We start from the raw sequence: 27556 nt of genomic DNA, 5'->3' as shown, positions 1-27556 counted from the left end.
AAGTAACAGAACAGTATTTATTTGTTATAAATGTCCCGTTTGATCAATTTGTCCTTGCTGAATAAAAGTATTAATGTCTTCTTTTTTGTTAAACTTACCTCAATCTTTTGAATGGTAGTATTTCACAGTTTCCACAAAAAAAATATAAAGCATGCTAAAACAGTTATTTTAAATTGTAATAATATTGCCCATTATCACTGTTTTTGTTTTGTTTTTTGTTTTTATTATTAAATAAACACAGCCATGGTGAGCAGAAGAGACATTAAAACATTACTGATCCTAACCTTTTGAATGGCAGTGTATATAGGCTATATATCTTTGTTGATATTTGGAACAACAGCACTCATACAAAACTTTACAACATGATTTGAATGAATAAAATAACCACAAAGCAAATGTTTCTGCGATATAGTGGACCATCAGACCATGATATCATGAAAACTGTAACATTCTGCTACCCCATGATGTCTTCGAGTAGATTTAGGCCTATAAAAGAATTAAAGAAAGATTTATAAATTAGAATTGAATGTACAAAAAAATTAATGCTGCCTTCGGAATTATAGTAGGCTAAATAGGCCTACTAGTTTCATAGTTAAAAAAATATTGGACATGAACGCCCTCTCAAGTCAAAATCTGAATTCGATGAGCTCGTAATCACGATTTAAGAAGCGGTTCTGCAGTTGGTTAATATTGGAGAGCTGAGGTCGATCAATAAAAGTGTCTCACCGCCCCGGGTCGTTAGATGGCGCTGATGTTCTTAATCAGCAAAGCTAACTGCGAGCAAAACATCTCGCGAAGTAAACATTCACGTGTTGTTACGTTGGTACCCTATGGTTGGTACACACTACTTAGTCAACGAAATAGTGTAAAAATGAAGGGTAAAAAGAGCAACGAGAAGAAAAAGATAACCGATGACCCTGTAAAGAATTTTGAGAAATGGAAAAAGAAGTACGACAAAACGAAAACCCGCGTCAAACGAGCTCAAAAGACCACTAGGAGGAAACGCGACTGGGAGGTGGAGAGAGAAAACATACAGAGACTGGTCAATAAATACTCGGAGGTGAGATATATGATGCTGCTGATATTATGAAGCATTTCTAACGTCTATCGCTTGTTTCTAGGGGTTGCCACGTGTTTACTTACCTGTTATAATGCAGCTTGTGACATCTTGACAGACGGATCAGTCACCGTGTAAACTGGTGACATTTAAGAGGAATGTAAACAAGCACAAATCTCACTAGTCTTTGAAATATTGTGTGACGCATCATGCTTGTGTTGCTGATGGTTGTATCTGGTCAGGAAGCCTGTCAGCTCAGGCCTTCACATAAACACTGGTTTTTGAGTCCTAGGACAGAACAGGCCACCACATAACTGATATAATAATTTACGTATCAATGATTTGGATTCATTTGATTGAGCATGTTAAGTGTTCTTGGATTTTATGCAAGTCGTAATACACCCAATCCAACATGTCACTTGATGTTCTTATGAAGGTTTTGACATGACTGTTTTCCTAGATCAATTCCAAAGAGGCTGTGAAGTTCTCTGATTTTCCACTCTCAAAAAAGACTCTAAGAGGTGAGAAATCTTGTTTATTTGCATGCTTATAAGTTCTATTGTATCTTCATGATCTTTAAAATGATCCTTATCTTGTCATTAGGTCTTCTTGAGGTTCAGTACAGGCAGCCCACAGAGATTCAGAGGCAGACTATTGGCTTTGCTTTGCGAGGTAAAGATGTTCTTGGCGCTGCAAAGACGGGCTCTGGAAAGACTTTGGCCTTCCTCATCCCGGTAAGCAATACACCTCTGAGGTTTGTTGTAGCTTTAACTTGGTAACATTGTTCAGTAGCACTTTATTTTACTGTTCCCCATGTACATACCTGGGCTCCAGACTAACTTTTTTCACTAGGAGCACAGTCGCCCCCAACTGAAAATTTGAGGGGCGCACACCGTAAATCAACATGCTAACCAAGTCTACTAATTTCCACTGTATTACTAATAGGGATCGGTATCGTTAAGGTTTTAATGGTATTACTACTCTTACCGATACTGCTTATCGATCCGGTACTTTAAAAGTATTCTTACCGGTTCTTTTTATTATACTTAAATATTTTTTTTTTATAAAAAAAAAAAAACATAATTAAGAACATAATTAACATGGCTTTATAATCTGAAAAGTAAAATATCTATAGCAAAAGAAACCGCAGAGTTTGAACAAAAATATAAAACATCTATTTGTAAATGCACCAGTGTGCAAGCATTCGGAAGGTCTGCTAACATTAATATTACAGTAAAGAACAAACCTACAAAGAAATCTAATAAAGTAATGAAATGTAAAATAACACTGCATAGTTTTCACTGTATAAATTGATAGATTAAAGGGTTAGTTCACCCAAAAATGAAAATTCTGTCATTAATTACTCACCCTCATGTCGTTGGACACCCGTAAGACCTCCGTTCATATTCGGAACACAAATGAAGATATTTTAGTTGAAAGCTGATGGCTGAGAAAGGCTTCACACAGGCCTCCATTGGCATTCAGTACATTGACACTTCCAAGATCCATGAAAGGCACTTAAAACGTCGTTACAAAGTCTATCTCACCACAGTGGCTCTACAATAATCATACAATGCGACGACAATAGTTTTTGTGCGCAAAAAAAAATCAAAATAACACCTTTATCCAACTTGTTCTCGACTTCCGTGTGCGCCTCCACGACGCATGCGCGAGAATATGACGCAGATCCGGCGTTCGGACATATGACCCAGAAGCGATTTGTTTACGAGCAGAGGAAGACGCGCGTGTCTAAGCTGTTGGATTCTACATTGATCGTGCTTTAGGTCTCGGCGTAGTGCTCAAAATGGGGCTTAAGTGTGTATTTCATCGATTCCCGAACACCGGCGCTACGTCATATTCTCGCGCATGCGTCGTGGAGGCGCACACGGAAGTCGAGAACAAGTTGGATAAAGGTGTTATTTTGATTTTTTTTTGCGCACAAAAACTATTGTCGTCGCATTGTATGATTATTGTAGAGCCACTGTGGTGAGATAGACTTTGTAACGACGTTTTAAGTGCCTTTCATGGATCTTGGAAGTGTCAATGTACTGAATGCCAATGGAGGCCTGTGTGAAGCCTTTCTCAGCCATCAGCTTTCAACTAAAATATCTTCATTTGTGTTCCGAATATGAACGGAGGTCTTACGGGTGTCCAACGACATGAGGGTGAGTAATTAATGACAGAATTTTCATTTTTGGGTGAACTAACCCTTTAATGCTTATAAAAGCTAAAGTTATTAATTTAAGAGATGTGAATATTTTCTATTTGCCTTTTGTTCGATTCGAATTAATGGCTCAATCGTCAGCAGGTTTATTAGACGCTGCCCCTTTAAGACCGATCGAATGTAGAACTAATAATATCATATTTTCCTATTTCTCCAAACCATTTACGCCCATTTAAGATATAAACTGTTAAAATAACTACTCTCCAATCCGGTCATTTTGACACCGGCTATTTGTTGTTTATTTGATGGTTTAGACGCGCACACGAAGCCTAAAATATTAAGTGCAAGTCGGTCCATTTCGCAGCACACACGCATAAGCCGCCTTGAAGTTGGAAACAGCGTCTCTTGCGCGGATTATTGTGCATTTAATAGCTCTTTATTATCAAACACATCCCGCAGTTTAGCAACAGTAGAGAATGCAGTTTACAACAATCACTGATTCTGACGTTAAGTTTAGGTTTAAGGGAGAAATGACAGCGCAAGGCTGTGAAGGGAAGGATGTCGCGCTCGACTGAACACGGCTATAGGAATAGTTTTACCTCATACCATCTTTTTATAGTTCTTGGAAGCCAAAATCGAAAATAAAATTAGATATATATCACAGCACATCCCTAAAGTTTAAGCAGGCTAAACTTTTGTTTAGTTCTCGGCCATCGTCACTCATTAAGCTGACTGTGGTGTTGTGTTCGCTGTAGCTTGCTCGCTTTCTCTCTCTTCTGGATTGCAAATGGCAAAAATGCATCACGGACAAATGGTTTAATATTATCTCATATAGAAACGGCTGGCAAAGATAGAATTTGCCAGACATAACGTCTATCAATTATAATTAGTAAGTGTATTTTCTCCAGTACCAACAGCAAGCAAATTTACTGGTCGCACATGTGCGACTGGATGTAAAATTCAGTCGCACACTCTCAAATTTTAGTCGCAAAATGCGACCATTTAGTCGCACTCTGGAGCCCTGCATACTATGTACTTATTACAGTAATTGCATTAACTGGGTAATAACTAGGTACTAACCCTGAACCTACACCTAACCTTAAAGGGATAGTTCACCCAAAAATGAAAATTCTGTCATTTACTCACCCTCAAGTTGTTCCAACCCTGTATGAGTTTCTTTGTTCTGCTGAACACAAAAGAAGATATTTTGAAGAATGTTTGTGACAAAGCAGATAGAGCAACCATTGACTACCACAGTAGGGGAAAAACTGGTAGTCAATGGTTGCTCTATCTGCTTTGTTACTTGAGGGGGAGTAAATGATGACAGAATTTTCATTTTTGGGTGAACTATCCCTTTAACCCCTGACGTTACCTTATATTACCCAGTATTTTCTTAGGTAAGTACACGTCCTGTAAAATAAAGTGCAACTTATTATTCTTTCAAGACGATAGATAAATGTGTTTTTATGGACATAATTGTATAAAATGATTATTTTTCCTGTATTATATTTATATTAAATTTAAGTTATTTTAGTTCCGTTTTATATTATGTTTGTTAATATGTACACCACCAGTCAATAGTTTGAAATAATTAAGCTGTTTTTGAAATAATTATTTTGTGCTTAGTCACCAGGGCTGCATTTATTTGAACAAAATTCATATTGTAATATATTTTCAATTGTAATTTATTATTGTGATGGCAAAGCTGAATTTTCAGCATCATTACTCATTACTTTTCAGCATACAGTCTCACATGATCCTTCAGAAATCATTCCAATAAGCTGTTTTGCTGCTGAATTATCAATTATTATTGGTGCTTAGTTATCAATAATGGTTCTTAAAGGGATAGTTCACCTAAAAATTAAAATTAGCCCATGATTTACTCACCCTCAAGCCATCCTAAGTGTATATGACATTCTTCTTTCAGACGAACTCAGAGTTATATAAAAAAAAAAATCCTGGCTCTTCCAAGCTTTATAATGGCAGTGAATGTTGTTCTGTTTTTGAAGTCCATAAAAGTGCATCTATATTCATCATAACTGCTCCACACGGCTCCGGGGAGTTCAAAATGCTTGCGCTACGTCTGACGATATTGCACACCAGTTACACTTGTCAGACGTACCGTAAGTATTTTGATCCGCGCGAGGCGTTACATGTTTTCCGTAAATTGAATACTGAAGAGGGTCCGTCAGAAGTTAGAATTTGTCTTATGGTAGAAATTTTAAATATGCATATTTTCCTTACAAAAATGTATTGCTTCAGAAGGCCTGTATTATATTATATGTATGTAAATATGTAATGAACATTTTAGAGAATCATGAGGATGAGTAAAAGATGATGCGCTTTAAATGTTCTTTTAAATATTTTATCTGCAGTGTTACTCAGAATTCAAACCTAATTTTGAAGCCTCTCTAATGTGCTCCAGGTTTTGGAGTGCTTGTATCGTGAACAGTGGACTGCGGAGGACGGCCTCGGCGCTCTCATCATCTCTCCCACCCGAGAGCTGGCCTATCAGACCTTTGAGGTGTTGAGGAAGGTCGGAAAGAACCATGATTTTTCTGCCGGCCTTATAATTGGTGGAAAGGTGTGCCTCTAGTTTTCAGTGTTTACCATTGTTCTTGCATATTTTGGTTTTTATAGTGTAATAATTGGTTATTATTTGTCAATGACTGCAGGATCTGAAAGACGAATCAGAGAAGATCCATCGCACAAATATCATTATCTGCACCCCAGGACGTCTGCTGCAGCACATGGACGAGACGTCTGCTTTTCATGCTTCAAATCTGCACATGCTTGGTAAGATGACGTTTAGAAAGTGCAGTGAATACACGTCTTTTCAAACATTTGGGCTTGATAAGATTTTACATTTTTTTTTGAATGTCTTATGCTCTCATGATCCTTCTGAAATCATTCAAATTTTTATATAATCAAGGCTAAAAACCACTGTGCTGCTTAATATTTTTGTGGAAACTGAGATGCATTTTTTTCATGATACTTTTATCAAATACAAAGTTCAAAAGAACCGCATTTATTTGAAATAGAAATCTTATGCATCAATGTAAAAGTCTTTGCTGTCATTTTCATCAATTTCCTGCATCCTGACCCCACACTTTTGAACTGTGGTGTATATGTCTTATTTTCATCCCATTATTTTCAATAACATGACATGCATCCTCTTCCACGGCAGTACTTGATGAAGCCGACAGGATTCTAGACATGGGTTTTGCTGACACACTCAATGCCATTGTCGAAAACCTCCCGGAAACACGACAGACCCTTCTCTTCTCCGCCACTCAGACCAAGTCTGTCAAAGATCTGGCCAGACTGAGCCTGAAAAACCCAGAGTATGTGTGGGTCCATGAGCAGGCCAAGTTCAGGTAAGATTGTGACATTTTTTTTTTTTTTATAGTGGTTTGTGCTGGGCGTTTGGGTCAGCCAGCCTGCTCTTAATGTCAGTGGCTTTTTGGCTTTTCACCGACATGCAGATCTTGTACACTGATTTTCTCTGCAGTACTCCTGCAACTCTGGAACAGAACTTTGTGGTGTGTGAGCTGCACCAGAAAGTCAACATGCTCTTCTCATTTTTGAGGAGTCACCTTAAGAAGAAGATCATAGTCTTCTTTGCCTGCTGCAAAGAGGTAAGAGCTCAAACTATTTCTGTTCTTTAGTACATCACTCAGTATGTTTTCAGAGAATACATAATAAATGTATGTTATAATATTATATTTTTGTAAATTTAATACAATTTAAAAATAACTTGCACTACCGTTCAAAGGTTTGGGATTGGTAGGATTTTTTAATAATGTTTTTGAAAGAAGACGCTTATACCCACCAAGGCAGCATTTATTTGATTAAAAATACAATAAAGCCACTAATATTGTGAAACATTATTTTTAAATCTAAAATAACTTGTTTTATTTGTAAGTCTAGCTTTTTATTTTAATATATGAATATATTAAAATGTAATTTATTCCTGTGATGGCAAAGCTGAATTTTCAGCATCATTACGCCAGTCTTCAGTGTCACATGATCCTTCAGAAATCATTCTAATATGCTGATTTGCTGCTCAAGAAACATTTATTACAATTCTTTGACTAATAGGTTCAAAAGAACAGTATTTATTTGGGAAAGAAAAATATTTTGTAACATTATAAAGTAGTATGCATATTTTTGAACAGTAGTGTGTGTATGTACAGGGGTTGGACAGTGAAACTGAAACACTGGCCTAAATAGTGTTGGAGGTTTCATGCCTATAAATGGGCGGCATATATTTTACATTCCATGAGAGGAGAGTGTAAGGGTGAATTAGCAGAGCAATAGCGGATAAAATATTGCAATTCACACATAATGGGAGACATATCAGAGTTCAAAAGAGAACACATTTTTGGTCCGTGTCTCGCTGGCTCATCTGTGAACTGGACAGCAAGTCTTTGTGGTGTATCAAGACCTATAGCATCCAGGGTGATGTCGGCACACCACCACATAGAACAAACCACATCCAACAGGAGTAACTGTGGATGCAAGAGGAAGCTTTCTATAAGGGATGTCCGGTTACTAAAAACATAAAACCACAGCTGCCCAAATCACTGCAGAATTAAATGTGCACATTGACTCTCCGGTTTCCATAAAAACAGGAGCTAATCGGGAGCTCCACAGAGTCAATATTCATGGTCGGGCTGTTATAGGCAAACCTTAAGTCACTTGTGCCAATGCCAAATGTCGGTTTCATTGGTGCCAAGAGTGCAAATCTTGGGCTTTGGACAATGTGAAACATGTCTACCACACCATTCTGGTGGACCATGTGCACCTAATGGTTCAAACATTGTACCATGAAGGGGGTGCCGTGTATCAGCATGATAATACACCAATAAACACAGCAAGACTGGTGAGAGTGGTTTGATGAACATGAAAGTGAAGTTGAACATCTCCCATGACCTCAGTCACCAGATCTACATATTATTGAAGTGGAGGTATTTTGGAGGAGCAAGTCAGAAAACGTTTTCCTCCACCAGCATCACATAGTGACCTGGCCACTGTTCTGGAAGAGAATTGGCTCAAAACCCCTCTGGCCACTGTGTCCTGTTATGTAATGTGATTATATATCTCTGTTAGTAGTGTACTGTTGGTTTTACTGAAATGTTTTGTTTTTTTCTCTGTATGTGCAGGTTCAGTATCTGTTCCGGGTCTTCTGCCGGTTACGTCCTGGTATCTCCATACTTGCTTTGCATGGGAAACAGCAGCAGATGAAGAGGGTGGAGGTTTACAATGACTTTGTCCGCAAGACCTCTGCAGTCCTTTTTGCCACAGATATCGCTGCCAGAGGACTTGGTAATGGAATTTTGTTTTCTGTGGACATCTGCCCATACTGGTTTAAATGACTTAAACTAGTGCTGTTAATTTATTGTTTATTGACTACACATCTCAGCAAATATTTCTTAAAAATGTATAAATTAGTCAGCATGTCTTGCAAAGAATTCAGTTTGATTGACTGCCATTTTTTGTGGTCCTAGATTTCCCTGCAGTGAACTGGGTCCTGCAGTTTGACTGTCCTGAAGATGCAAACACATACATTCACAGAGTTGGCAGAACAGCCAGGTAACCCTGATACACTAGAAATAAAACATAATCTGTTTTATTTTGTACTAACTGGTTACATTTTGAAACCTTTTTGTAAAAATCTTAACAGGAATCTGCTTTTGCACAAGAGTGTTTTTAGTTGTAACACTAGATGGCAGATTTGATCTGTTCCTCATCACTTCCATATTCTCTGTAGATCAGTGTTGAAATTTGAATTCTGCTCTTCAAATGTTTTAAATGACATTTTATAGGTGCTTTTATATATGCTCTTACTCTGGAATGCTCTTGCAAACACACTAACATGTTTCTATAAACTCATTTCCTCAAATAAACAGTAGGTTTTCTGACACTTGCTCTGATGTCTTGTTACATAAATGCATGTTTAAGCATTGTACAAATGTGTCTATTGACACTGCCCATAATGGGTTAATGCCAGCTCAACTACTGAGTTCCATTTTTGGACTCTGGCTTGGCTTGTTACAGTTTCACCTTGAGGGCAAGTATTAGGCACTGCAGTCTATCTACTGAAACATGTCAAGTTTCTCAACGCTTCGAGCGAGACAGCACACACCTGCAGTTTACCCAAGCTGTCTCTTTTCTTTGTGCTATACTTATCTTTTCAGTGTGGAATCGATATCCTCAGTAACTCCCCTTCGTAGATCACCACCCTCAGCAGAAACCTCATGAGCTTTAACACGAGCACTCGTAGAGCTGAGTGTTTAAAAAAAGGGAAACCTTTGTCTGAGAAGCCTGTATTGCAGTAGACCACCCAGTGTGACCTTAAAGGGATAGTTCACCTAAAAATAAAAATAAATCTGACATAATTTACTCGTGCCGTTCCAAACCTGAATGCTATTATTTGTTTTCTGTGGCAAAGAAAAGAGGACAAGTTCTAATGCATTTTTCCTTTTAACTCTCTGTTTCTATGTAGGTATAAGGAGGGAGGTGAGGCGCTTCTTGTCCTGTTGCCTTCGGAGGAAAAAGGCATGATTGCACAGCTTCAAGAGAAAAAAGTTCCCATTAACAAAATCCAGTGAGTGCAGCTCTTCTTTCCTAAGTTATTGCACATTGAAAATAAGATGTGCTTTGGAAATATGTTTAGTTTCGTCTGTTCTTTAGTGCGTGAAATATGGCTTGTTTCTTCTTTGGATGCTGGTTCATCAGCTATTTGACTGTATGCGTGGTTTTTGTGAAGAATGGAGAAAGTCACGTGCATGCTAAGAACAAAATATGGCAGCTTAATGCATGTGATCATTATGATCAGTGATATCTCCTGTGAGAATGCAACTGCAGTCACACTCTCCACGGGCCTGCTTTTTATGTTTGCTATTAGTCAGTGTTACTGTATTCACAGAAATGTCCCAGTTTGACTAGAATGCTCAGTTATTTTAATTGAGTATCTGTATTAAATGTTAATTTGTGTGCTTAACATGATCTACCTTTTTTCATTTACATATACAGTGGGGCAAAAAAGTATTTAGTCAGCCACCAATTGTGCAAGTTCTCCCACTTAAAAAGATGAGAGAGGCCTGTAATTTTCATCATAGGTAGACTTCAACTATGAGAGACAGAATGAGAAAAATTATTCTGATTTTTAAAGAATTTATTTGCAAATTATGGTGGAAAATAAGTATTTGGTCACCTACAAAAAAGCAAGATTTCTGGCCCTCACAGACCTGTAACTTCTTCTTTAAGAGGCTCCTCTGTCCTCCACTCGTTACCTGTATTAATGGCACCTGTTTGAACTCGTTATCAGTATAAAAGATACCTGTCCACAACCTCAAACAGTCAGACTCCAAACTCCACTATGGCCAAGACCAAAGAGCTGTCAAAGGACACCAGAAACAAAATTGTAGACCTGCACCAGGCTGGGAAGACTGAATCTGCAATAGGTAAGCAGCTCGGTGTGAAGAAATCAACTGTAGGAGCAATTATTCGAAAATGGAAGACATACAAGACAACTGATAATCTCCTCGATCTGGGGCTCCACGCAAGATCTCACCCCGTGGGGTCAAATTGATTAGATTAGATTAGATTCAACTTTATTGTCATTACACAAGTACAAGTACAAGGCAACGAAATGCAGTTTAGGTCTAACCAGAAGTGCAATAGCAGCAAGTGCAGGATATACAACGTTTGCATAAGTGCAGGACATGGATATGTACTGAGTATATATAAATATATCTATAAATAGAGAGATGGTTATTACTATAAACAGAATTTACAGGTGAATATGTACAGTGAATAATATACAGATGGTTATTACTATAAACAGAATTTACAGGTGGATATGTAATATAACATACAGATGGCTATTACTATAAACAGAATTTTACAGAGAGAGGTATACAATGATATGTTAGGCTAAAATGAGGAATATGGCAGTGGATTAAGGTAGTGCAATAAATTATGGACAGAAGCTATCCGAAAAAAAGTGTAAAAGTGCAGTGCAAAGTGATTGCATATTACGGTTAGAAGTACGGTGCAAAATGCAAATGTAAACAGTAGGTACTGTAAATAACAGTCGGCAGTGCAAATGAGCATAATACAGTTAAGGTATGGTAGTGCAAAATGAATAAGTAAACAGTTGTGACTGTAATAAGCAGTCGGTAGTGCAAATAACAAAGTGAAGGCGGATGTGAGGTAGGAGAGTTATCAGTATATGAGGGGAGTGGATCAACGGGGGTTTGAGTTCAGTAAAGAGACAGCTCTGGGGAAAAAACTGTTCTTTAGTCTGCTGGTCCTGGTCCGGTGGATCCTGAAACGCCTGCCGGAGGGCAGGAGAGAAAACAGTCTGTGGGCTGGGTAAGAGGAGTCCTTGAGGATGCTGCGAGCTCGATGCAGACAGCGTTTCCTCTGGATGTGCTCGATGGCAGGTAGTGGAGTCCCTGTGATGCGCTGGGCAGTTTTCACCACCCGCTGCAGTGCCTTGCGCTCCGCAACAGAGCAGCTCCCATACCACACTGCCACACAGTTGGTCAGGATGCTTTCTATTGCGCAGCGATAGAAGTTCACCAGGATAGCCGAGGAGAGCTGATTCTTCCTCAGTGTCCTCAGGAAGAAGAGGCGCTGGTGAGCCTTCTTGACCAGGCTGGAGGTGTTGGTTGTCCACGACATGTCCGCCAAGATGTGGATCCCCAGGAACTTGAAACTGGAGACACGCTCAACAGCCATTCCATTGATGTGGATGGTGTCGTGTGTGCCTCTTGACTCCTTCCTGAAGTCCACGATGAGCTCCTTCGTTTTGGTGGTGTTGAAGAGCAGGTTATTTTCGGTGCACCATGTTGCCAGGTGCTGGATCTCCTCCCTATAGGCAGTCTCATCGTTGTTGCTGATGAGTCCAATCACCGTTGTGTCGTCCGCAAACTTGACGATAGAATTAGATCCATACACAGGCTTGCAGTCGGCGGTGAAGAGGGAGTAGAGAAACGGGCTTAGCACACAGCCCTGTGGTACACCAGTGTTAAGAGTGATGGATGTGGAGCAGGTGAATCCTGAACGAACATTCTGGGGTCTGTCAGTTAGGAAGTCCAAAATCCAGTTACACATTGAAGTGTTGATGCCCAGGTCTCCAAGTTTGGCTATTAACTTGGTTGGGATGACAGTGTTGAATGCTGAGCTGAAGTCAACAAACAGCATGCGTGCATAAGTGTTTTTATTGTCCAGGTGAGTGAGCACAGAGTGCAGTGCCATGGAAACGGCATCCTCTGTGCTCCTATTACTGCGGTAGGCAAACTGGTGTGAGTCCAGTGTGGATGGTAGAGAGTCTTTTAGGTGTTCCAGGACCAGCCGCTCAAAGCACTTCATGACGATGGGTGTGAGTGCTACAGGGCGGTAGTCATTAGGGCACCTCGGGTTAGAGTGTTTTGGCACTGGCACAATGGAAGTGCGTTTAAAGCATGAAGGTACAGCTGCTTGGGCAAGAGACAGGTTGAAAATGTCTGTAAAAACCCCAGCGAGCTGCTCCGCACATGCCCTGAGAACACGACCAGGGATGTTGTCTGGTCCAGCAGCCTTGTGTGCGCTGATCCGGCTCAGTGCCTTGCAGACATCTGTGGAGGAGAGTGTGATTGGTGGGTCAGCTGAGGGTTTGAGCTTGGTGCCAGTTTCTCTGTTGTCTCTTTCAAAGCGAGCATAAAAGTAATTTAGCTCGTTCAGGAAGAACGATCACAAGAACGGTGAGCAAAAATCCCAGAACCACAGGGGGGGACCTAGTGAATGACCTGCAGAGAGCTGGGACCAAAGTAACAAAGGCTACCATCAGTAACACACTACGCCACCAGGGACTCAAATCCTGCCAGAGTGGCCCCCTGCTTAAGTCAGTACATGTCCGGGCCCGTCTGAAGTTTGCTAGAGAGCATTTGGATGATCCAGAAGAGGATTGGGAGAATGTCATATGGTCAGATGAACCCAAAATATAACTTTTTGGTAAAAACTTGTCGTGTTTGGAGGAGCAAGAATGCTGAGTTGCATCCAAAGAACACCATACCTACTGTGAAGCATGGGGGTGGAAACATCATGCTTTGGGGCTGTTTTTCTGCAAAGGGACCAGGACGACTGATCCGTGTAAAGGAAAGAATGAATGGCGCCATGTATCGTGAGATTTTGAGTAAAAACCTCCTTCCATCAGCAAGGGCATTGAAGATGAAACGTGGCTGGGTCTTTCAGCATGACAATCCCAAACACACCGCCCCGGCAACGAAGGAGTGGCTTCATAAGAAGCATTTCAAGGTCCTGGAGTGGCCTAGCCTAGTCTCCAGATCTCAACCCCATAAAAAAATCTTTGGAGGGAGTTGAAAATCCGTGTTTCCCAGCGACAGCCCCAAAACATCACTGCTCTAGAGGAGATCTGCATGGAGGAATGGGCCAAACTACCAGGAACAATGTGTAAAAAACTTGTGGAGACTTACAGAAAACGTTTGACCTCTGTCATTGACAACAAAGGGTATATAACAAAGTATTGAGATTAACTTTTGTTATTGACCACCATTTCTTATTTTTCCACCATAATTTGCAAATAAAATCGTTAAAAATCAGACAATATGATTTTCTGGATTTTTTTTTTCTCATTCTGTCTCTCATAGTTGAAGTGTACCTATGATGAAAATTACACGCCTCTATCATCTTTTTAAGTGGGAGAACTTGCACAATTGGTGGTTGACTAAATACTTTTTTGCCCCACTGTATTATGTTATCAGACACTTTTATCTGAAGCTAATTATGTCACTACATATTCAGCAATTATATTTATATTCATATTTGGACAGTTAGTTTCTTTAAAGCAGCATGTGATGATTGTAACATTTTTATGTTTTATTAATATACAGCTCATTATATAAAATAAATAATGCGGTATGTACTGCATATAATACAATATATATTTATACACGTGTGTATTGATTTTTTTTTTTTAGAAACTTAACTTTGTTTTAATAAGCTTTTTTGTACATTTTAAAACTTTTTTATTTTTTAGCCTCAGAATGCGGTTTCGGTCATTCAATCACAAATATATTGGGCCGTTTACACCTGCCTTGACCACAGATGGCTATAACAGGTGTAAACAAGGCCAATTGTTTTTATCATTTGTTTTAATTTGTTCTCAGGGTGAACCCAGAGAAGTTGGTGTCAGTTCAGCAGAAGCTGGACGCCTTCCTGGCACAGGAGATAGAGCAGAAGGAGCGGGCGCAGAGGGTAAGGCCAGAGAGGAGACCTGACTTCCTGTGCAGTCTGTCACACCTTGTCTCAAACACTGAAGGTTGATGTTATTCTGTAGAGCAGAGCCATGCTTTTAGGATAATCTGATTGTCTGCCTCACGCTCAGGGCTGAGCTTTGTGAGGCTCATTATAGAGAGATGAACAGTGTGAAATGTAATCGGGCAAATTGCTGCCATGAAACGCCTGCTTGTGCACTCTCACTAATGTGTTTATCAGGGATAAGTTTACAGATTTTATCCTCCCTAATACCTCTTCTCTTTTTTCCTTCCTCTCAACTGCAGTGTTTCGTGTCCTACCTCCGCTCAGTCTATCTGATGAAGAACAAAGATGTCTTTGATGTTTTCCAGCTCAAACTCCCAGAATATGCCATGTGAGTGGATGCTGTGAAGTAATGCCCAGTACCAGCAGTCTTCTGTGTAAATGTGTTTGCGTGTGTGGCATGTGTGTCCCCTTTGAGCACACTCATGAGTACTTTAAAATGTGTCATTGTTATGCAATGAAATCCTCCCAAAAAAACTCCACCATCTGTTTTGAAAACAGAGACTGTTTAATACATCTTTTTTTTTAATCGTAATTCATCATCATAAGCTGGGTTTTCATCCAAACGTGAAGCGAATATTTTCAAAGTACGCTAAACAAAGAAAAACAAATGCAAATTAGGTGTGTTTCCATCAAGTTGTTCGAACAGATGACAGTGGTATTGGTATTCTAGTAACCAGCAGTAAATAAAACCCTATCAGCGTAAGGAAACCGCAGATTAGTCATGTGATGTGGGTTTATTGTTTACTAAATCAGAAATTATTCTTTAAACGCAAATGCATTTCCATCTCCCAATATTCACATTCACTATTCTTCGCACAAGTTAAAAACCACCTCAAGCCAGCGTAAATACTTTTTTGTGAAATGAAGGGATTTTTTTCAGAGATGTGGTGTTTCCATCACTTTACTTTAAAAATGTGCATTAAAACTGGGTGATTGAAACATAACTATAGTCTAGTGGTTAGTGTCTATATTCTCGGCTCTCTTTCCCCATATTTTCCTGTCCACAACTGTCTATTTGATTTTGATCTGTGATCTGTCATATTTATGATCCTATTTAAACAGTTTATTTTTAAAGTAGCATGTAACTTTTATTAAAAGAAATATTAATATACATTTTACATAAAGTATTTAAATTATTATAAATATTTTATTTTGTATAAGCCTTTTTATTTTTAATAAACTTTTTTTTAGTATGCAAATTTCTCTCTATAAAAAAAAGGCCTGAAGTAAAAAATATAAATAGCAGTAATGTTTATAATAATATTTGACCAGTTACTTTCTTTTGAAACAGTATGTAATAAAAAAACAAAAAAACAATTTAATGCTTTATTAATATATGTTTTATATAATATAGATTATTTAAATGAAATATTTAAAAATATTTTTATTGTTGTTTTGGCCCAAACTGTCTCTATTTATAAAAAGTGGCAAAAAGATAAAATAAAATAAAATAACTGGGAAGACAGGCATTTTGATCGTTCAAGTTCATTTTTGTGTGATTGTCAGGTCACTGGGTTTGGCGGTGGCGCCACGGGTCCGGTTCCTCAGTAAGGCCCAGCAGCAAAAGAGTGGAGCAGCACAGGACGACAGCGGTTCTGCAGGACACAAGTCTGAAGATGAGCTGCAGAGTTTCAAAGCCAAACTCGGAGGACAGCAACCTGAGTCTTCACAGTCTGAGGAAGAAGAAGAGGAGGAGGATGATGATGATGAAGAGGAGGAGACATTAAAGACTGCAGCTCTGCTGTGTGGCTTTAATGAAGAAGAGGAGGAAGACGATCAGAACGATCTGGACCTGCTCACTGTCAAGCGTAAAGATGTGTTCAATATCAATGAAGAAAGTGAAGACAATGAGGTAAATAAACAACACACATCTGGTGTCATTACAGTTATTCCACATTTCTGATGATCCACGCTTTGTGCTCACAGGCATTATTAGCAGTAAAGGGTCCCATTTTAATATAAACTTCATGACTTTATATTATTTTATGCACCTGCTAGTAATAATTGTGACGGAAATAGCTAAAACTATTACTTAGAAGGAAATGTCCACATTCTTTTGCCCCTGTAATAGAGTAATATTCACATTTTGCCTTGCAGAAAAAAATCTACAAACACTATTATACCTTAACAGGACGTTCTTGTATGCATCATTTTGCATCTATTATAGCATGCCGTGAGGCAGGACTTTAATAGAGAATATCAACAAAAAAAATTACACACTTCAGCTCCAAACCTGCATATTCTAATTATAGTTATTTACTCTAAAAGAGGAAAAAATTTGAGATGCAGCTTATCTTTGTAACTGTAGGAAGAATGTGTCCTAAGGTACTGTGGTAGTTGAGTACCTGGAAAAATTGTTGCTTTTTCACAGTCATCTTAAATTCTCCCTCTAACGTTTCAGCTATTGTGGTCCATTGCACTGTGATTCAGGAGAGCTTTTATTCAAGTTCTGTGCACTTTGCGTTCAAAGCGTATTGTTTCAGTAGGCCTGCAGATATCAGGACATGCTAAATTATGTAACACTTCTCTAAATATGCCTCCGAGACAAAGTTAGCATGACTCCTGTGAAGACCTGGCAAGTTTATGAGAGACGCGAACCTGTGAGTCATGTCAAAATTGCCTGATTTGTCTCGAGGCTTCACAATCAAAAACTGCAGTACAGTCAGTTATTTATTTTAAATAATCTTAAAATAAAATAAAAAAATCTCCATATAGCTACTTTGCCAAAATAAGGGCAGCAATTGTGATAATTTAGTACTAAAATGTTTTTTTTTGTAAAAATAAATATTAATATAACAAAGACTTTTACATTGTTACTAGGGGTGTAACGGTACTTTCATGTCACGATTCGATACATACCACGATACTGACGTCACGATACGATATTATTACGATAATCCAAGACATATGGTAAAAGGTTAACAAAAAATCTACTGTTGATTTAAAATGCTAAATGTGGTATTACATTGGGGGTGGCAATGAATATGGCTTGGACCCAACGCACTGGTCAATGATGACACCAGAATAAAAATATTCATGATTCTGAAGCTGAAAATACAGAATTAGTTTAGACGAATATGCTTGCACTCTGTCACTGTCTAGATATATTTAAAATAATGTAGGACACTTTTTACTGGTAACAAAATGCATTTGGCATTATCAAGACCCAAAAATATTTCCCCATTGCATTATTATACATTATATTCAACATTATATAGTAGTTTAATGTAGTACTGACACTAAAACTTTGTAAAATTTTCCTTAGTTGTCAGCTATAATCATCAAAATTAAAAGATATAAACATTTGAAATATATCACTCTGTGTGTAATGAATGAATATAATATACAAGTTTCACTTTTTGAATGGAATTAGTGAAATAAATGAACTTTTTGATGATATTCTAATTATATGACCAGCACCTGTATGTGTGTGTGTATATATTATATATTATATTATATTATATTTATTACACACACACACCAAAAGATTTTATCATGCCCTAAACAATTTAAATAATTAAAACATGCAACGGTAGTACTTTTAGCATAGTTTAGCATAGATCATTGAATCTGATTAGACCGTTAGCATCTCGCTCAAAACAATTACCAAGGTACATGATGTAACTACAGAAGAGTCAAGTTTTAAATAGGAAAAATATCGAAACTCCTTGGTCATTGAGCGAGATGCTAATGGTCTAATCAGATTCAAAGATCTATGCTAAGCTACTCTAAAGGCCAATTTATACTTCTGCTTCAAGTGTACAACGTAGGCTGTGTGATGCGCGCGTACCGTACGACGTACCCTGACGCGCACCTCTCCAAAAATGTAACAACGCGTCAATTCTACGTGGACCACAAGCGCTGTGATTGGTCTGCCAGAACCCCTACCTCAGGTCAATAAATAAAATAAAAAAATCTGCGATAGGAGTGTGTGTGTCCAGAAATGGGATGATAGTTTCATCCTTACATCTTCTATAGACGGTTTCAACGGCAGCAACATACACAAACGTAACTGCGCATGCACGCTTTTGTGGCCCAAACTTAACTTCCGGTAGACGTCCGCAAAGAATCAATAACAACAGAGGCTGCGCTGTCTTTATGCGTTATCATCTTTCATTTTGATTGGGCAGCATTATCTTAATTTACATGTTTTTATTGTTCCAGCATGTTTATTATAAATAATCTCCCTTTTCTGTCTGCAATATAGAGTGGGGGAAACGCCCCCCTTAAAGGGTTAGTTCACCCAGAAATTTAAATTCATACATTAATTACTCACCCTCATGTTGATCCCAACCCGTAAGAAAAATATCTTAAGTTGTGTTCCAAAGATGAACAAAGGTCTTACAGGTTTGGAACGACATGAGGGAGAGTAATAATGACAGAATTAAAATTTTTGGGGTGAACTAATAACCCTTTGACCGTGTAATGCCGTTTTCTGTACAGTATCTATAAATGCTTGCGCTCTCGCCTTCAATCATGCAATGCATCGGAATAACATGTTTCTTTGTTTCATAACATAAGATTCATGTTGGGAAAGTTAACTTGTAGATAAAGTAGGCCTACCCTATTTGAGATTGATTGTATATGAATGCATCACAAAAAATCCCGTGCTCTATGGGCACTGCCATAGAGGACAAAGCGAAAGTTGTTTTGCACTCCGTGATAAAGGCACATTTAAATATTTCGCGGGAAACATAAATCCGATCAGTTATCCAGATGGCGACCACTTGATGTGAACAAATGTAAACTCGCCTGATTGACTGATGATCACGGTGATCGCATGTTAATGCCAAGTGTAAACGCAGTCAGAATAAGTTACCTCTAGAGTAGATTATTTCTGATAACAAGCAAAATAAATAACAAGTAAATTACATTAGACATACAGTCTAAATTACATTAGACGCTGCTCTCGTATGACTGGATATTAATGAAGCATTTAAGGCTTTTTGGTGAGTCGCACACACTGTTTTTGTGCTGGTGTCATATTCTCTCTGCTTGATCGATAGTATTTATATCATGTTATCCAAGAATAGTACGTCAAAAATGTGTTTCTACTGAGTAGTGCGCCATACTATCCCCTTGCCAGACCAGTAAACAAACAGACCGGAAGTTAACTTCGGGCCAGGTGCGTAACCGTGGCAACGCGCGTGCGTCCGATGAAACCGTCTATATTACACAATATTTTGTAGTGCAGAGATTCTTTATGTTAGTGAATAAAAATGCTGTGTATAGTTTATTTATTTTCTCATTAAAACCAAAGATGTTAATCAGTGATTGTATATCAAGAACAGGGACACATCACAACGGGTGCATTTTGTTTTGTGATTTCAACGGAACGAATAAAGTCTCCACAACAGCAATCGTCTTTGCACAAGCTACCGATACTGAAAACAGCTCCACGAGCACTCTACATGATTTCAAAAACGCGTTCCAGCGTCAGATCGCCTCTTATGTAACTCTACTAATCAACTAGAGATGCTTAATTTGTATTAGATACAACAACTCAAGCCGCAAGAAAAGCCGCTATCTGCGCCATCACTGCTGCTGATACTTTGGGTGCGTCTCAATCAGCTCCCTGGTTCAGTAGTCAGGGAACTGATCAGGGAGTCAGCCCATTGACTTGATCAGTGCCCTGACTACTGAACCAGGGAGCTGATTGAGACGCATGCAATGACAATGTAAACAAGCCGCTTCTTCTTCGGCTTTTGCCTTGATACTGTGGGTTACCATCAACATGCCCGTGGACACTGCCTCCTAGCGGTCTGCATGTGTAATTGCACATTGACCCGGACAACAACGCAGAAGTATAAATGAAAACCAACGCGTAACTTGCGGCGTAGAGAATACGGCGTAGGTCCGACGCAGAAGTATAAATCAGCCTTAAAAGTGATACCGCCAGACCCGGCTGAATGGATTCAAAAACGGTAACTCAACTGTTTAACTCTAGGGGAGTTGGAAAATGAGCCTATTTTCAAAAAAAGTGGAGTGTTCCTTTAAAGGCTGTTACTGTTTAAGTGGCACACAACTGTTGAAGTGCAGATGAGCAAGTACCTTTTTTCGAGTTTGCAGAGGATTTAAGTGGAAAGTGGTTTTCTTCAAGATCTGAACCTTTTCACATCTCATCAGCACTCAACGTTAATGACTGCAAAGGAGAAGGTAATAGTGTGGAGTGGTGTTGGGTGTCAATGTCCTGGTTGAGTGAAGGGATCGAATTGGCTGCTTTTGGAGCTCCTTAATGAATTCTCATTTTCAGTAGGTTTAATATTTGCTCCAGGGAGTTTAAAAAGAGTTGTATGATTACATCTGGTTATGTAAAACATGTTTTTTCTTTCTTTAGGGCTCAGATGATAATGCCAAGAACAAGACAAAAAAGGAGTCCAAATTCAAAGATGCAAAGAAAGTACATAAAAGAAACTTAAAGGTCAACACTAAGAAGATCTTCACTGAGGATGGAGAGGTTTGTATTATCAGAACTCAGATGTTAGTGACAGTCATCATGAAAAGCAGTGTAAATTATGTGTTATATATGTTTTGCAGGAGGTGCAGCAGTGGCCTCCGCTGCAGAGGACCATGGTACCAGATGAAGATGAGGATGAAGAGGTGTCTGGCATCAATGTGGAAGCAGCCAAAGAGCGACTCCGCAAAGAAGACCGGGAGTTTGACAAGATCGAGTACCGCCGTAAAATCCAGGAGAAACACAGGGTGAGATCAACTTTACCAGCATATTTTCCATCCTCCTGGTTCATGCCAAGTCCATGTGGCTCCTCCTTAAATCAAATTATTCAGAGAAGCCTTTGATTCGTTGTGTTCAGCTCCAGGTGTTAAGATTAAAGTAATATTGAAGGAGCTGAGGGCAACGGGGAATCGAAAAGTCACTCTGGCCCTGTGGCTGCTTCCTTCGCAGGTTCAGGCAGATCGAAAATAACTGAGATGCCTGTGCAGGCAGAGTGGCTTCAAGCTCCAGGCATCAGTGCTTGAAGATTGGGCCTCTGACATATTACTGTAGTTCTGAGTATTGGACAAGCTTTTAAAGGATTGCTCTCTGGCAAAATTACACCATTGCACCATTCCAGTGGAGAGTGTTTTCTTGTCAAGAGTCAAGTATGGTAAATTACATCCCTAGTTTATGTCTGATGCAGTTTTCAGTTTATTTTATTTATTTATTTTGTTTAAATCGATCGCTGGAAGTATGTAGCTCAGTGAGAAAGCACAGAAATAATGGGATCTGTTTTTATAACTGGATACAGATGAGTGGATGAGTCAGTTTTGGTGGCCTTTCTCCATTCCAGTTCAAGTCTAAAGTTAGTTTTTACTTGTTTTTTTTTTTGTTTGTTGCTGTTTTCCTCTTTTATATTCAACGAGAGTGGAGAGAGGACTTAACATTCAGCACTAACATGAACAGCATGGGTCAATGTGTCTGCTTACCACTTTTCCTAAATAACTAATAATTTAATCATTAAAAAAAAAAAAAAATTATTTAAAAATAAAAATATTTTCTAAAATGATTAAATATGTATTGAGTAATTAATCTTAAGTAAGTAAAATGTTTATAATTTGGGAAAAAAATGTAAACAATGAAACACTTACTAAAAAGATGAAATATTTTATTTGTTCACCTGCATGTCATGAAACCATTAACCTAAATCAGAGAACTGTGCATATGCGGTTGTGTTGCTAAATTACCCAAATATTAAAATCTCAGGTCGGGGTACTTCAAGTAAATATTTTGGTTACACTTTATTTCAGCAGTCCTCTTTAGACCGTCTACTAACTATATGTAACTTCGCAACTACATGCCAACTAACTCTTATTAAAGTTGCAATAGGTGATTCTCTACAGAATTTTTTTTTGTAATGCTGGTTGAAAGTCTCCTCATATCCTGATAGCAATCACTATCTTAAGTGGTCTAAATGTATTTAGATATGTATTTATAAATATGTATCGTCTGTGGAAGGCGTAGGACCTTAAAATGTTTGTTCAATCATGACATTCGGTCCAAAGGAAATGATACCATGTTTCGTTAGTCAACGTGTGTTTGCATACCACTGCGCAGCCTGTTCACGCAGACATCATATGTCATCAGCGCGTTCACATACGCTGTGCAGACAGAGCGAGAATGGCAGGCAAACAGATATTTACATTCGTTATTGTAGTACTGTTACTAATTGTACTGTTAAGTTTTCTCACCGGTGAATACACACATGATGTAATCCAATAATGTTGTTTCTGGTCTGTGCTTTAGAGGAGGTGCGGCTTTGGACGGCGAAAGTTAACATTTTCCCGGATCACCTATTGCACCTTTAATTTGCAACTACATATTGTTTTGCGGTGTGTACTGTGATCTCAACACTTTTAACCTTGTTATATATTTTTCTCAGGTTAGGTAAAGTAAGTCAAAAAGTAAGCTTTGACTGACAAAAAAAGTTTGGCAATCCCTGCTCTAGGCCATGGCTCTGTTTAACCAAATGAATCTTCCATTGAAAAAAACAAACAAATATAAAACAAGTCTGCATGAAATGGAGATGAGCCCGAAGTCGAATACTATGTTCGGAAAAGAAATCACCATGTGCCTTTAGGGGCTCCGTAAAATGCGTTATGGGGAAAAAAAATGAAATGGGAGGAAAACATTTTTTAAAGGCATTTGTGTTCTCTCGCAAATATATCCACCTCATTTTTCAGGTAAGAGTGGGCACGCGACCATTTGTAAATTGAAGTTGTCTGGTATCCGGTGTCATCCGATTCCAGTTATTTTTAGCTGTACAAAAAAAGCGTATGCTGCTTGATATTGCAAACTGGTATTTCTTACCCTATTATTTAATGTAATTTACAGCACTTTGTTATTCTTCTCGTTATTTCCCAAAAGCAGCTAATAATTTGGAAGTCTTGCACGTACACAGAAAATAGCTTTCTTCTGCGTTGAAAAATAAGGTGGATAGTTGGGTAGCCTAATTTGGGAGCCGCTATCAATATGTAATAGGTATTGAAATCACTTTTGAATGTGTGTGCGCTTTTTCACTTTCATTTTTTTTTTTTGTAAACAGAGATGTTATTGTACATGTAAACCCAGGATAGTACATTTTATATATTTCACTTCTCAGCCAAGCAAAAACTAAAATAAATCCATGCCAGAGTCTCTCCTGGCAATTTCTCCTGCCAGTCCTGTCAAGTGCTGACATGCAGACTGGCATACAATAAAAACCTCTTTTTTTTTCTCTCTGAAAGATACGAAGCAGAAGACGTTGTCATGTCTGTGAAAGTTCCTGTGAAAAGCCTAACCATCCTAATCCATTTGGATTTAGTGTTGTCAGAGTTTGAGAGGCAGCTACCCAGTAATCCATCAGATACGTGCACATGCTCATTAATCAGACACGCTGGGTTCGCTGGTGCATTTATTTTTCATATTCTCTCATGGAGTCTTTATTACTCCAGCAGAATAGCATTTGTAATTGAGGCATGTGAGATGCAGAGACTTTTGCCTAGACTTTTCCCTGTTCCTTTAAAACCGCTGATGGGTTTCGCTACATAGATGATGTGTCAGCAACTCTAAGGGACGTCTAACTTTAAGGGTAGGCTTAGTCCTTAGAACTTCTAAGGTATTTTTTTTAATCAAACGTCTGCATTTTTTTTTTACCACAAGTACCACGGTGTCCTTGTGGATCTGTGGGAGGATAGTAACCTGTTTATAGAGTTTAGGGCAATGAAACAATCAATACTTATCAATCAACAAACAATAATGTTTTTAGAAACTTTTTATATAGAAGGATGTCCCTGGCTTTCTCAAATATGCTCTGGTCAAGCTCATGCTTAAACTTTATTAATGTTAACCTTTTTTATATTAATGGCATATCTAAGGCCCTGTTTACACCTGGTATTAAGATGCGTTATGGACGATCGGATCACAAGTGGACTACGCTAAATACAGTTGTAAACAGGGTCAAAAACAGTTTGAGCTTGTCCACGTCTAAAACGCATTTGACCGGATTGGTTTCATAGTGTAAACACTCATGTGGTCAAATTTGTTCGAACAGCCACAAAAGACTGCCTACTCTATGCCTACTGACTATATGCTTAATAGCCAGATGGGATTTAAACTTTGTTGGCTGAAGACCTATATTTGGTTTGAAAACGAAAAAATGTACAGAGCACAATGTTATCTCACCATTCCTGATTTCTAACATGCACTCACCGTGTTCAGCGTGTTCTTGCGGCTGCCAGAGCAGAAACGAAAGCTGATGCTTTCCATATAGTTTTCCGTCGTATCTGGTGGCGTTCAGATTTAAATATCATGAGCTTATTTTGTCCATTAGATCGAAAGATCTGAAAAAGCCAATACATTTACCCACCCAAAGACCCTCCCCTTGAAGAAATCAGGACCAAAGTGGTCGAAAGTAGACAAAAAGAGACAGATTAAAACACCAGGTGTAAATGGGTATATGTCTCCCTCATCTACTTGTGATCCGATCGAACAAAACGCATTTTAATAACAGGTGTAAAAAGGCCTAAAGTAAGGGCTTGCTCCATGAAGGTTTGAGTCATGATATTCTCAATTTATGAAAATTAATCTATACATTTCTGTATATAATTGTTGTTATTATTATTATTATTATTATTATTATTATTATTATATATGTAATTGATTATTAAAATTGTATTATTCATAAATTATACCATAGGAGAAAAACAAAAGTGAAGATGCAAAAGGCTGACTGGCTGGAAAATGGAAAACGCTAGTAATTAATTATAAATTAAAACAATATTCTCAAGAAAACATGAAGAAACACCTGAATTTGTTCTTAATAAATTACCACAATTTACCATAAAATAGCATCCAGGGATATTATAAGTTGTAATATCTGCTCAAACCAGTAGTCAAATTATTTGAAATGTTTTGATGTCTTTAAAAACTATTAGTTTAATATTTTATCTAAAATATTAAGACGTATTTGATGGCAAACTATCGCTGTATCTGACTTTGATGCTGTTCACTGATATTTGTTCAATGATGTATCCAAGTGAACCGATGGATATGTTTCCACATTTAGCATCATTTGACATTTCGAACGTAATGAAAAGCCAATGAAATCCACTTGACATTGGTTTTATTACACTCAAAGATCTCTGATTTCCATTCAACCCTCAACCTCTTAATATTTCCCGTCTCCCAGACATCTGTGAGTCACTAGTAATTTGCATAGTTGTGTCTGGCAGTCCAGTCGCCCTTCATATTAGAAAGTGACACAAGACAAATATTAAGTCCTCGTCATTCTCTCTCCAAAAGAAATGCAGAGCACTAAAGTTAAATTGTGCTTTTCCCCCAAGTCTGTGCAATCATTTCAACCTCTGGCTGTTTGACATGTTTATGAGATTGTGCTGTGACCAAATTTGAGTATGGTGCAGCTTTTTATTAAGTCTGTTTCTTTTTTCTCTTATTTTGAACAGGAGAAAAGACTGAAGGAGAAAGCAGTTCGGAGGGAAGCGAGCAAACAACATAAAGAGGTATGTCAACCGGAGCTCAAAGTCATCTCGAAAGATATTATTGAGGAGTGCTGGTTATGTATGCGAGTTAAGGTTTTAAAGGCTCATAAAATGGTTTCTGATTTGAAATGAGGAATTCCTGTCACGGGGAGTCAGAGGGGAGAGATGCCCCTCAGTCTCTGGCCTTTCCCTCCCGCAGACAGCACATAATTCATAGGCTGGCAGCTGTCATGTGTCCCGTCTCTCTCTGCCTGTCCTCGCTGGGGGATTGAGCTCTGCGCATCCATATGGAAATGCAGCTGCTCTTCTCCTCTCGTTTGTCATCTGATCAATGCAGCGGACTGTCCAAGAACGCAAGACTATTCATCACCTCCCTAACAATGAATCTCAACGCTCTTTTAGCATTCATTCATTCCTTCGACTTAACAGCCCGACCGGTGGTCGATCTGTCCATCGTTACGAGTAGTCCAGATTAATTTAGAGCGCTATTGAATCGCCCCTTTGACAGCATGTGCTGTAACAGATAGCAGTGCTGCTTCATTTCCTGTCAGTTTCGCTTCTTTTGGTGCTCCTCTTGAGACGTTTGAGGAAATAGATAGACCTTTCAGAGTCTTGTTGTTCAATCGGTGTCAGTCACAGAGATATTCATTAATATCACACCATCTGTTTGAAAACTTCTCTTCAACATGCTTAGTTTTACCTTTCCTAAATATATTTTATTTATTTTTTTCAGAAAGAGCACATTTTTAAATACATTTTTTAAAGCATCATGAAAATTTATTGAATATCTAATTTCTTTTAGAGATCACAGTACATTGGTTAAAGGTGAACTATGTAGGATTTTTGCAGTAAAACATCCAGAAACCACTAGGCCAGTGTTATATATTTTGTTCAGTTGAGTACTTAGAATATCCCAAATGTTTTCAACTATTTGTAAATCGTGAGAAAATTGCTATTTTAACCAAGGAGCCGGGACGTGTGGGCTATGCGTGTGAGGGAGTCGCCTGTCGATTGCGTCATATCTGCGTCACCCTCGGTCTCCGGTTTTATTCAGTGAAACACTTTACTCTCACTGCATTGTGAACAAGTGTCATAGCAGCCGCCGAGCGAACGTCATAACTTCCTTTATGGAAGAAGAGGAAGTGCCGCCGGCAACCGTGTCATAATAAAAGTCCCGCCAGCGACTATGCCATAATAACAGTCCCGCTCTTCAATCGCTCCTGCGGCCTTGCTCAGCTCCACAACACTCGCTCCTGCTCTGCTTCACTACAGTAATGTTAATAATCGCATCCATGAACATGATTTCTGCCCGAGTCCTTTCCTGACTGTTTTCCACCGGCTGTGAGGTGAAGACCACATGTCCCGAGATTCTGAGCTCAAACGTGGCGTCATCAAACTACGCCTTTGTTTTGAACAGGCGACCTCTAGTGGACGGAAAAGTTACATAGTGTAGCTTTAATAACAGTTTTGTTACCAAATGTCAGCTTATTTGTTATTTTTTTTATTTGTTGGCACTGACTTCTGAG

General features: G+C 38.6%; 1 protein-coding gene across 1 annotated transcript in view; it reads left to right on the top strand.

Annotated features, from left to right (window-relative positions):
* Nucleotides 1–759: 759 nt before the first annotated feature.
* Nucleotides 760–27556, top strand: part of ddx10 (DEAD (Asp-Glu-Ala-Asp) box polypeptide 10) — a 40900-nt gene continuing 14103 nt past the window's right edge. The window contains exons 1-16 of the mRNA XM_079834339.1: nucleotides 760–1060; nucleotides 1518–1578; nucleotides 1661–1791; nucleotides 5647–5805; nucleotides 5897–6017; nucleotides 6409–6598; nucleotides 6733–6859; nucleotides 8387–8549; nucleotides 8732–8816; nucleotides 9730–9831; nucleotides 14402–14489; nucleotides 14795–14883; nucleotides 16062–16407; nucleotides 20893–21012; nucleotides 21093–21257; nucleotides 25995–26051. Coding sequence (XP_079690465.1) covers nucleotides 872–1060; nucleotides 1518–1578; nucleotides 1661–1791; nucleotides 5647–5805; nucleotides 5897–6017; nucleotides 6409–6598; nucleotides 6733–6859; nucleotides 8387–8549; nucleotides 8732–8816; nucleotides 9730–9831; nucleotides 14402–14489; nucleotides 14795–14883; nucleotides 16062–16407; nucleotides 20893–21012; nucleotides 21093–21257; nucleotides 25995–26051 — 2193 coding nt within the window. The 5' untranslated portion in view covers nucleotides 760–871. The remainder of the gene's footprint in view (nucleotides 1061–1517; nucleotides 1579–1660; nucleotides 1792–5646; nucleotides 5806–5896; nucleotides 6018–6408; nucleotides 6599–6732; nucleotides 6860–8386; nucleotides 8550–8731; nucleotides 8817–9729; nucleotides 9832–14401; nucleotides 14490–14794; nucleotides 14884–16061; nucleotides 16408–20892; nucleotides 21013–21092; nucleotides 21258–25994; nucleotides 26052–27556) is intronic.

Source organism: Gobio gobio, assembly GCF_949357685.1.
Source record: "Gobio gobio genome assembly, chromosome: 14".
Taxonomy (NCBI): domain Eukaryota; kingdom Metazoa; phylum Chordata; class Actinopteri; order Cypriniformes; family Gobionidae; genus Gobio; species Gobio gobio.
The sequence above is the reverse complement of the archived record's forward strand: the minus strand, read 5'-3'. Positions and strand labels throughout refer to the sequence as shown.